An 11990-nucleotide genomic window follows, 5' to 3' on the forward strand; every position below is an offset into this window, starting at 1 on the left:
TCTGTCTGTCTCTGTCTCTGTCTCTGTCTCTGTCAGTCTGTCCGTCTGTCAGTCTGTCCGTCTGTCTGTCTGTCTCTGTCTCTGTCTCTGTCTGTCTGTCTGTCTGTCTTTCTGTCCGTCTGTCTCTGTCTCTGTCTCTGTCTCTGTCAGTCTGTCCGTCTGTCAGTCTGTCCGTCTGTCTGTCTGTCTCTGTCTCTGTCTCTGTCTCTGTCTGTCTGTCTGTCTGCCTGTTTCTGTCTGTCTGTCTCTGTCTGTCTGTCTGTCTCTGTCTCTGTCTCTGTCTGTCTGTCTGTCTGTCTGTCCGTCTGTCTGTCTGTCTTTCTGTCCGTCTGTCTCTGTCTCTGTCTCTGTCAGTCTGTCCGTCTGTCAGTCTGTCCGTCTGTCTGTCTGTCTCTGTCTCTGTCTCTGTCTGTCTGTCTGTCTGTCTGCCTGTTTCTGTCCGTCTGTCTCTGTCTGTCTGTCTGTCTGTCTGTCTCTGTCTGTCTGTCCGTCTGTCTGTCAGCAGGATGAACAGTTTTCCAGTAAAACGGATGTTTTCTGCTTAAACGATAAAATTCTAACGATTAGAAATAAATCCCACCATCTCCTGCCCTCAGTTGACACTAATACATCATCACAGAAATCTCAGAAACATCTGAGAATCCTGTTGTTTATTTAGACAGCTTCTCTCTGACCTGAATAATGTCATCGTCTAAAACTTGTTTCTTAGATCCCCATTCCTACCAAGTTAATTCTGCCCCTATAAGAAAAAGTACTTTACTGAATACAATCTATTGTTATCATCAGGATATGTACCACAGTCCTTTAAGCTAGGGCTTAAGGAGCTAGCAAGGTTTCAACCAACTACAGACCGATATCCAACCTCCCCTTCCTGTCTAAAATAGTGAGAAGGTTGTAGCCAATCAGCTGTGTGAGTTTCTCCAAGAAAGTAATGTGAAGACTTTCAGTCGGAGTTTAGAGCCAATCACAGCACGGAGACAGTCCTGGTTAAAGTCACTAATGAGCTTCTAATAGCTTCAGATGTTAGTGTCTGTCCTCGTCCTGTTAGATCTCAGTGCAGCATTCGACACTACCGATCATCACATTTTATTACAGAGACTAGAACAGTTCATTGGCATTAAAGGAACTGCCCTAAACTGGTTTAAATAGGGTTAACCATGTGGTTCCCTTACATGTCCAATGATGTTATTATTATTATCTTATCATGTGAGGAATAAATGTAGTGACTTATGGTCAGAATCAGAGGGTCAGAGGAGGAACCTGCTCAATCTCGTTCATTATCAGTTTATCAGGGTTTAAAGGGCGAGTGACAGATGAGTTATTATTCCTTTCATCATTCCATCTTTATTTTTACCACTGTAACTGTTTGACTTACTGCAGCTGCAGGTTAAGAAGAGACGCCCACACACACTCTTCTCATGATGGGTTTCAGTAAAAAAAGTCCACGGTTTAAGTTTAGTTTTTTTTATGTTCACAACATTTTAACAACACTGATAAGAAAAGACGGAAAATGTGACGCTGACCGAAGTTCAACAGAACGTTCATAAGATCCTTGAAGTCTCAACATGATGAGTCATTGAGACACGAAACTGCACTGAATGGATTTATTCATGTATGAAACCAAAACACTGAGAAGGCCCACATTTTTAAAACTGCAGGAAAAAAACATTTGTCATTAAATGAACCACTTGTCCAGTTAGTTGTGTCTAAACATTAAAAACATCTTACACCAAACAAACTGAGCCCGCTAACAGTCTAACTGATAAAATGAACCTTTAGCGTCTTCATTGAAGAGACGTGTTAAAATGGAACAAGAGTTTTTCAATTAATCATTTTAAATATAAAAAATGAAAAATGCTAATGTCCCACAGTGCAAGAGACGTCTTGAAACTCAGAGATTTCATTTCAAAGAGAACCCTCTCACATGAGAACCTGGAACTATGTTTGGCAATTATTTCTCAATTATTTTATTTAAAAAAATAATTGAAACATTAATCGATTATCAAAATAGTTACTGATTATTCTTCTGTCCATCAACTAATCAATTATTCACATTATCTCAACTCTTGACCCCTAACCCTAACCCTAACCCTCTTGAATTGTCCTTAAATGAAAGTGTTAAGCTGTTAGTAAACGTGGCGTAAAATCATTAAACCCAAATCTTTTTAGGAGCTCATTTGAACCATGAGAGATCCCTGTATAAAATTCAAATAATAAAACATATAATATAATTAATTATAAATTATAATAAATAAAATTGAATCAATACCTGAACCAATCTATTTAACCACTGCATTCAACCACATGGGACATTTGATGAGTCTATGGAAAGGTAAGAAAATTATTAAAAAACAGCATTTCTTATCACATCATGGACGTTCGCATTTCACAGTTTGAACTCACTTCTTAAAATTTTGTTACACTTGTTTTCCCTTGTTCGGACTCTGAACATCAACAACAACACACATCTGTTTGAATAACATAAAGAACATGGTACCACCTGTTAAGGCCCCATTTATAAAGCGTTAATGAGCGGTAATTAGTAGCTTTATTAATAGTTGATAATTAATTTACTGCTTCACAGATGAGCCCATAGTAATCCGACCTTTTGTTTTTAGTCTAATTCATTAAACATCTTAGAAGGGTTAAAAAACAGCTGCAGGATATATTATATAAAAAATGTGCATACACATATTCATATATATATATATATATATATATATATATATAAATATCTGTATACTTCATATTAACATGTACGACTGCAGACTTATTCTGGTAGAACCATTTTTTAACTAAGCGTTTGACTGGCTGTTGTACAAACTTTAAATAGTGTAAATGAAGAATGGCAATTTTACATAACTGATATAAAACAATAATAATTGTTTTATTCATTAGCAATATTATCATTATTAATTATTAACAGCCAATAATTACAGCCAATTAAGCCTTAATAATTGATGCCTCGTCAGAAAGATTGGTTACATAAATAACTACATGACATCTACAAATGTAAACACGACGTCGCTGTCACCACTCACACATCAGGACAGAGTGAATATTCTCTTTGTCTTGTAAAAAACGTAAGACCTAAGGCGACTGAGTTTAATAATCATTGGCACTTTCTCCAAAAGTGATTTGTCTGAATACTGTGATGATGAGACAATGACAGTCTGTCAGATTAGATCAATGTGGAGGAGAAAACATCCTTTTCATCAGTTGTTTCATTCATTTACTCGTTAATGCAGTAACTCACTGACCTGCTCATTCACCCCTTCACCTGACTCGTTTTCACTCGACTAATTTACTCCTCGCTTCTTCATTCTGTTTTTGCATATAACATCTACAATCATTTGTTCGACTGTTGTCCCAATTATCCTTTTACTTATTCCTCCTTTTCTTCATTCCTTCCTGCAGATGGACAGTCAGTAGCTTTCTGACCACAAACAAAATGGAGTCAGTTTAACACTACCCAGGTGGCCATGATAGTTCAGTACATATAGATGCTATCCTGGCAGTCGTTTATGAGAAAATAATTTCATGGCCTGTTCTTCGTATCCATTTGCCCCATGAGTCCAAATAATACAGTATTTTAACTTGACCATCATGTTTCTGTATCGCAGAAGGGAGGAAGCTCAGCCTGATGAGGCTCACCTCCTCTTTCTAAACAACTGAATGGAAATATTATGTTTTGCCCGATTGCTCTTTCTCCTCTCTCTCATGTGTTTCTTTCCTTCTGGCTGCAGTTACTTTCTATAGCCTCCAGGGGATGCTGAAGCGGCTCCTGGGGGAGGTTTCTCTGCCGGTCCTTGAGGTGGAGATGTCTCCGTTTGACTGGCAATGCCACAGCCAACAGGACGCAGCCAATATGGAGACTGAAAAACCACGATCTGTCGAGGACGACAAGATAGAAGGTTAACCTGAGTTGAACCTGTACACATAAAGTTCACCTGACTTAAACCTATGGTGACAAACTCACCTGTAAAACTTTATTGATGGACCGACAGACAACAGGACAAAAGGCACCACTGTGTAGCAGATGGCGATCTGAGTGGCCGCCCATGTGATGACATCATAGACCAGTTTATGGGAGGGTGATTGAAGGAAGTATGGCCGAACGTTGTGTCTGACCTGAGAGGAAAAAATCTATGAGCATAAACCCAGAATTGTTAGCATTGATTCAGCTTTCATTAGCTGGGACCGCTCACCGCTCTGGCAGCCAGTGTGATGACGATGCCGGTGAGGAAGGTGAGGTAGTAACCTGGATACGCTCCATGCCACATGGCTGACAGGATGAAGGTGGCTGCTGTCGGGTGGTAGGGACATCGCTCGTAACACACTCTGTCAGTCAGAGGTCACACATGCAAACAGAGGTTTAACATTGTATATATTGCATATAGGTCATTTGTTTGACATGTACATTAATGAAACAATATCAATGAATCAGATTCACAAAAGCAGGATTAGTTTGAAAAGTGATTTGACATCAATCTCTCGCCTTAACCCTCAAAACACCATCATAACCAGAAAGACACACAAAGCGGAAGATTCATAAAACAAAAAATGACTAGAGAGAATAAAATGACCACAAAGAGACAATAAGGTCATTCATTGTTTAATAAAAATCCATCTATGGGATTATTAGAACAGCAGCTGTTTATTTCATGTTAGAATGTCAAAAGTGTTTATTTACAACATGAACTTTTAAATAAAGTTTAAATTGAACAGCAGATGGTAGTTTTATTCTCTTCTATTCTCTTCTATTCTCTATCCAGTGTCTCGTTTGTCGACTCATATAGTGATTGAACTGTTTTGTTGTGTCAGATGTGGCCTGGCTGTTAGTGTTACATATCCGCCAGCAGGTGGCAGCTTTCAACAGTGAACCTCTGACTGTGTTGGGTGCGTAAAAGAACTTTGAATCACTCTTTTCAATTACTGGCGGATAGTGAATGGGTGCCGTGGTTCAGTGGTTACTGTCACCTCAGAGGCAGTAGAATAAACATTTTCAAACCTTTTGAGCCAGTGAGCCGTCTGAATGTTCCAGTTGTCGAGGAAGACTTTGAAGCTGGTGGCAAACTGGAACGAGACAGAGAAGATGTGGGTGATCGGACGGAGCAGCACAACGATCAATATCAATCAATACCATGGTTAGGCAAAACAAATCCGCTAGCGTCCTCACCTCGATGTTCAGGATCCTCAGGTTGGAGATCAGGTCCCAGCGAGGAGAGCCGTCACTGTCGTAACCGTTGAAGCCGAAACCTGCAGCATTGTTGATGGCATCAGCTGAGAGGATAGACAGGTTTTAGACAGGTGAGACGGACTAAAGGCCAGACAGGTGTTGGACAGGTCAGACAGGCGTACACACTCACCCAGTGTCCAGACAAAGTAGTACTTGGGTCTGGTGGTCAACATGGACAGGTACAGGTAGACCACCCGAGAGTAGAACGTTGTGTTGGAGATGAAGTCGTCGTCAATGTTTCGTTCCACAGGGAAAACTTTACACACCAACAGAAAGACCAGGAGGCAGAAGAAGGAAGTGGTCACTTTACGGACGACCTCAGTCTGAGGAAAAAAACGCTATTATTCTACTTTCGTTTTCACTGTGTCTGGATTTTCATTGGTCCTGGAAGATTTTCATCAGAGTGACATGACCTACGTTTGGTGAGGGCTCGCTCTGCCTCCGCTTGACACTGGACTTCCCATCAGTGCCCTGGTCCCTGTGGCGACGGGGGTCTCCCTCAATGAAGGCGATGTAGTCATTGTAGGAGCAGGTGGGTCCGGCCAGGATCCCCAGGAAGTTACAGTTGTAGCTGAAGTATTCCAGCAGACTGGGCATCCTCCTGAAGACACGCCGACAGAGAAACCATGGTTCACTGCTCAGCTCTGAGGTTTCTACTCTACGGCGGGGGGTTCTGCATTGGGGTGTGGCTTCTCTGCTGGGGGTCTGACTTTTATCATGGTTCTTTAGGGTAAAAGTGTGAACCACACAGTGACACAAACCTTATCGCCAAAATCTTCTGTCCCGGGGTCAGATTATCCTCTTTTCGAGCCATTCCTGTCCAAGGAGAAATAAAACAATAAATATTTACTGTGTTTACAATCAACAAGCTGCAACACGTCACTTTTCTCTGAACGTTGTTTCTGGTCCGAGTTGTTGGTGGTGATGTTCTCTGAGCAGGACCAGACGTTATAAGACGTCCTCTGAGCAGCAGACTGGACACAGTAACCAGATTATTGACTGTAAATTAAGATGGTTGACACGTCTCCACTTCCTGCAGAAATGAAGCCACAATATCTCGGAACAAAGGCTGCCAGCTTGTGGAGTCTGTGAAGTCGTGAAGCCGTGTATCGAGGTCTCGCCCATACACGCGCTCCACCAATCACAAGTCAGTCAATAATGACATTTCAGGCTTGACTTTTGGGAGCTGTCATGTTGTCCATCTTTATTAACAGTCAATTGTGGTGACCTTGAATTAGCAGCGATCCTGGCAAGGAGCAGCTGGAATAATCTTTTCATATTTATTTGTTGTTGACACATTTCTTTTTCCTTTGAGAGACTGATGTCATGCCTGGACCTTTGACCTTCTAGCGGTGGTGACATAGACGGTAACAGAATCTGAACATGAAGGACAGGTGACGTGCCTCGACTCGTCTCAGGTGTAAACAGGATGTGTAAGATCACTTGCTCACCATCGTGGATTTCAAATGCCAGGCTGGTGATTTTCTGTGTGATCACCATCATGGGTCTGGAGAGAGAAAGGCAGAGGTGAAGTTAACACCTCCAGGTGGAGCAGGAAGATTCTGACCCGGGATCAGTCTTACCCGGTGAAGTCAGCCGAGTACATGCCGTAGTCAAAGACGTAGACTCGAGTGATCTGACACAGACTCAGATAGCTGAGAGCCACCAGGAGGCAGTATCTGAAAATCAAACAGTTGTGAACATGTAAGGTTTGTCCTGAGGGTGGCACTAGAGGACAAATCATTTACCATGTTTACATTTTTTTGTTCTAAAACAAAAGTTGTGTCCTGCATGTTCTGTGTGAACTTTCTGTGAAAATATGAAAATAAGATATTACATTACATTTCATTGAGCTGAAGCTTTTATCCAAAGCGACTCACAATAAGTGCATCAACCATGAGGAACAAACCCAGAACAAGAATCAAGAAAGTACAATTTGCTTCAAGAAAGACAAACGCCTACAAAGTGATATATGTAGGCGCCATATAAGTGCTACTAAATATATATATATATATGTGTGTTTTTTTATTATAGTTTTTATCCAAGGTGTAGTCTGAAGAGATCGGGGTGTCTTCAGTCTGGAGGAAGATGTGTGGACTTCCTGTCCTCATGTCCATGTGGAGCTGGTTCCACCGTTTAGGAGCCAGGACAACAAACAGTCGTGATGTTGTTGAGTGGCAGCTGTCCCTCACAGTGAGGGAGCAGCTGATTGGCCGATGCAGAGCGGAGTTGACGGGCTGGGGCATAAGGTTTGACCATGTCCTTGATGTAGACTGGACCCGATCCGTTCACAGCACGGTACCAAGTACTAGGGTTTTGAAGTGGATGCGAGCAGCTACTGGTAACCAGTGAAGGAGCGGAGTGGTGTGAGTGAACTCAGGTTAAAGACCAGTGGAGCTGCTGCTTCCTGGATGAGCTGCAGAGGTCGGATGGCAGCAGCAGGTAGACCTGCCAGGAGGGGGGGGCAGTAGTCTAGGTGTGAGATGACCAGAACCTGGACCAGAGCCTGGACCAGAGCCTGCGCCTCCTTCTGAGTGAGAAGGGGGCGTGTTCTCCTGATGTTGTACAGCATGAATCTACAGGAACGCGTTGTTGCAGTAATGTTGGCAGTGAGGGAGAGTTGACTGTCGAGTGTCACACCCAGGTTCCTAGCAGTCTGGGGGGGGGGGGGGGGGGGGGGGGGGGGGGGGGGGGGGGGGCGGCTAACACAGAGTTGTCAAAGGTAATAGTCAGGTCGTGGGTGGGAGGGTCTTTCCCTGGAAGGAAAAGTATCTCAGTCTTGTCAAGGTTGATTTTCAGGTGGTGTGCAGACATCCACTGAGAGATGTAGATAAGATCAGAAAATCCTTTTTTAGTCCCAAAACGGGGAAATGTGCAATCGTTGCCTTCATTTCTCAACAGGTGTCAAAAAAAGAACTGAAGAACGTTTAACAAAATCAAGACATTATGCAGCAAATGTTGAAATTCAAATATAAAATAAGTTATGTCTGAAAATAAGTGAATTTAATAGAAGTCAATCTCTAATGTCCCAGAGGAATAAGCACTTCAGAGCTAATAAAATGCTTCCTTCACTTCTGATGGAGATCTGACTCTGGACTGATTCACCAACACCTCTTCTTCTTCTGAGGCGTTCAACATGGATCCATTAATCGGACATGAGTCGTCCCTTTATTACCACTTATCTAAAGCTGTGATTTTTATTAAAAACACACAATGAACCAGTGATATGAGGCCTTTTGTGAACTTACTTGTGCATGTGTTCGACTCCAGTCAGGATCATGATGCCGTAGGTGAGTCCGCTCTGCACCAGGAAGTGAAGTGCGTACCTGGAAAACACAGGAAGCCTCCAAGATTCAACACTAAACACTTTTGCATTACCCCTGGTGACCTTTTTGTTCCTTGTTCTTCAATTGTGTAATTGTGATTCCTAAACAAACAATACAAAAAGAAAGTTTGAAAAAAAAAAAAAACACTACAGAACAGAATACCAGTTAACCTGGTGGAAGGATATCATATGGGTCAGGAAAGAACTCACAAAATCTTGGTGCCGCTCTGAATAAATGGGAGGATTCAGGACTTTTGTTTTACTTTCTCTGCAGAATTAATTGAATCTATGACAACGTCAATGTCAATTTCATTTATGAAGCACATTTAAACAACGTGGTTGAGCAAAGTGCTTCACAAAGTTAAAGGTACAACAAGAAGACAGCATCATCAAAATATCAATAGCAAAAATAATATAAGATAAAAGAAAATAGAATAAGATAATATTAAATAAAACAAATAAAACCAAATAAAATCTGCTGGTAGTGGGGGTGCACGTGTACATAGACGAGAGTCGCTCTCGCGGGCAAGATATTTTCAGTGAGGGTTAGGGTACACAGACTAAAGACTGAAAGACAAGTTCTCGTGTTAGAAAGAAAACTGCATTGATGCCACTTATGGGTACGAAAACAAATGCAGCTGAAACTATGAGGTCTGTCTGTGTGGACACTAAAGTCTTTATGGACGATAGCAAGAGCGAGCACAAGGCAAATAGCGCTGCACACAGTTATACAATTTAGCAATGGAGCGAAACACCAACTTATAGATATTATATGTGATTATAGCTGCGTTCAGGCCTGCACTGAACTACAGATAATCTCCTGACATTCTCCGAAAAGGTGCTGCATGTGTGGACGAAATGTCAGCGTAAGAGGCTCCGAACTTTCTCCGTCCTGCCTCCTAGTAAAAAATATGGATAATGTCCGAATGAGCTGATGTGAGAACACAGCAAAGGATCCTCTGCAGGATTCGCAGCGAGCGAGTGGGGGGGGTGATGACGCTTCTAACACACAACAGAAGCAAAAATAAAAACAAACAAAAACAAAAACAAATCTCGGGAAGAAAAAGTGGAGTCTTACACGTAGAAGACGTAGAAGATGTCAAGAGAGTTTGTGGTGATAAGAGCTGACACCGTGTTAATGTGCTGAAACAAACCATGTGATCACCGCTGCAGGATTAATACGGTACATCCACTTCTACTGAATCCTGGAGAGATTTCTGTTGTTGATATGAACGACTCTGAGCAGAGATTCACCTGCTTTGTTGTTCATGTGCAAAAGATAAACTCTAGAGAAAGTCCAAACCCAATTCTCTGGACATCCTCCAGAGGTCATAAAGGTTAAGGTTAGGGTTAACCCCCTGTCTGACTTCACTCCTCTGTCTGTGGCTCTGAGCTCCAAGCTCATTAGTTCCTGCTGAAAACATAAACCAAAGGTTCCTGACACCAACAAGACACAGGGACAAAGTTAGATGCTTTCAGGTGATACAAGCACATCCAGTACTGTACAATTTAATCCTGAGATAATAGTTAAACAACGCCACCTGTTGTAAAAAATAACAGCAATTTTGGCTTGGACCCCTAAAAAAGGTTCAGTTATTTCTTTATCAAATTATCTTCATTACGATATTTGTCAGGTTGTAGTTTGATGAATTACAGTGAATGTTGGAAGACAAATGTTTAAAGACGTTTGGAAACTAGGCAGGTGGATTTTTACAATATAGAAAACAGATGCCGGTCACTTTATGAAAAAACATTTAAGTCAAAAACATGAGAATTGGCAAATTAAGAAGAATTTCTAAACTCTCCACTGATGACATCGATCTGTTCAGAACAGAATTCAACTAACCAGCCAAAGCAGAACAGAGCGAAGTAGAGTCCCAGTAGAGTCGCCACCATGTGTCTGATGAAGGGACTGGTTTTACTGGGATGGAGGAAGAGACGAAACCAGAAGGCCGACAGCAGAGCACAGAGCTGACACACCACAAAGTTCACCTGCACACACACAGACACACACTGCAGGTTTGACTGTTAATAAACATGGACGACAAGATGACAAGTGAAGCTAAAGCATCTGGATCGCCCCCTGGTGGTTGGCTGCAGTAGAGGTCATAAACCTCCTCCATGTTAACAGATGACACATGGACCAAACTAAAAAATCTAAGTAGACATTATATGTTTGTTAAAGATGGTTTCTGTCATTTCAGGTCGTTCTTATCTCACTGATGTTTCTTCAAGTGTTTCTGATCAGTTTGGTTTGAATCAGTTATTTGATGATATAAAAACAGGCGGAGACGTGATGATTGACAGCTGAGACTGACTCCTGATTGGTCAAGTGTGAACACATGGTGCATTAATCAGCTAAAGGGGGAGGGGACCTAAGACAGAGATAAAAGAGGTGGTTTGATTGAAAGATGATGACGTGTCAGCACCAGTTTATTGATCTCCATTATTATAATATTTCTCATTCATTCAATTAGGAAGCAGCTGAAACTCGCTGAGCTGGAAACAACACGTTCAGGGGTTCTGTGGGCAGACTGGTAGTAATAATAATAACAATAATAACCATAATAGTGCTGGTGATGATTATTATTATAATCAGCATTACTAATATCATTATTATTATTATTATCATCATCATCATCATCAATATTATTATTGTTATTGTTATCATTATTAATATTAGAATATCTCCTGCTGCAGCATCATTCAGGTTCCCTCTCTGGAAACATACCAGGCCTCCCGGGCTTCGTGTCTCCTCCGCCCGGTTTATTTGTCAGACTCTGGCCGCGGGTGTCGCTTAAAACGCGGTGAACATGAGACCGAGGAGCCGGTCTCCGCCCCGGAGCTCGCCGGGCTTGAAGGCTCGGCCCCCGTGTGGATGTGGTGAAGGGTCCCGCTGGATCTTACCTGGTCCAGCGGCAGGTCGGTGATCTCGCTGACCGGCTGCAGGAGGCTGGAGCCGGTGCAGGCCGCGGATCGGCTGTCTTCAGAGTCCATGTCCCCGGGTCTGCTGCTTCTGTGGCGGCGGCGGATGCTCCGTGAGTCCTCGGTGTGTCCTGAAGATGAAGATGTTGATGATGATGAAGATGATGCTTCCTCCTCTCTTCCTGTTCCTCCTCCTCACCCCTCATCCAGCTCCATACCCCCCCCCCCCCCCCCCCCCCCCCCCCACACACACACACACACACACACATCTCCTCCTCCTCCTCCAGCTGATGATAACCCCCCCACATCCATCTCTGTCCTCCCCGTTCACCCCCCCCCCCACACACACACACACTTCTCCTCTTCTCTTCCTGTCTCTACTCCTCCTCCAGCTGATACCCCCCCCCCCCCCCCCCCCACAGACACACACACACACACACACACACACTTCTCATTCTCTGCCCCCCTGAGGACAGATTGGGACCTCCTCTTTTATTTTGT

At 42.8% G+C, this 11990-nt stretch overlaps 1 protein-coding gene and 1 long non-coding RNA gene across 3 annotated transcripts; one reads left to right on the forward strand and one right to left on the reverse strand.

The window, feature by feature from the left end:
• Positions 1–2025: 2025 nt before the first annotated feature.
• mboat2b (membrane bound O-acyltransferase domain containing 2b) lies at positions 2026–11711 on the reverse strand. 2 transcript variants are annotated; one of them, XM_034579599.1, is made up of 13 exons: positions 11472–11697; positions 10411–10556; positions 8488–8565; positions 6823–6918; positions 6691–6746; positions 6001–6055; positions 5657–5840; positions 5370–5562; positions 5180–5283; positions 5012–5076; positions 4209–4341; positions 3980–4131; positions 2026–3890 (listed from the first exon to the last, which is right to left on the reverse strand). In XM_034579599.1, exons 1-13 carry the CDS (start codon positions 11559–11561, stop codon positions 3719–3721), a joined length of 1524 nt encoding a protein of 507 aa, XP_034435490.1. In that variant the 5' UTR covers positions 11562–11697; the 3' UTR covers positions 2026–3718. The 2 variants fall into 2 exon arrangements, with proteins under 2 accessions (XP_034435490.1, XP_034435491.1); XM_034579600.1 differs by lacking the exon at positions 10411–10556 and having other exon boundaries at positions 11472–11711.
• Positions 9969–10322, forward strand: LOC117758176. Its single transcript, XR_004613246.1, has 2 exons — positions 9969–10107; positions 10152–10322. It is a non-coding gene; the product is annotated as an uncharacterized LOC117758176 (long non-coding RNA).
• Positions 11712–11990: the final 279 nt, after the last annotated feature.

Source organism: Hippoglossus hippoglossus, chromosome 24 (assembly GCF_009819705.1).
Source record: "Hippoglossus hippoglossus isolate fHipHip1 chromosome 24, fHipHip1.pri, whole genome shotgun sequence".
Taxonomy (NCBI): Eukaryota; Metazoa; Chordata; class Actinopteri; order Pleuronectiformes; family Pleuronectidae; genus Hippoglossus; species Hippoglossus hippoglossus.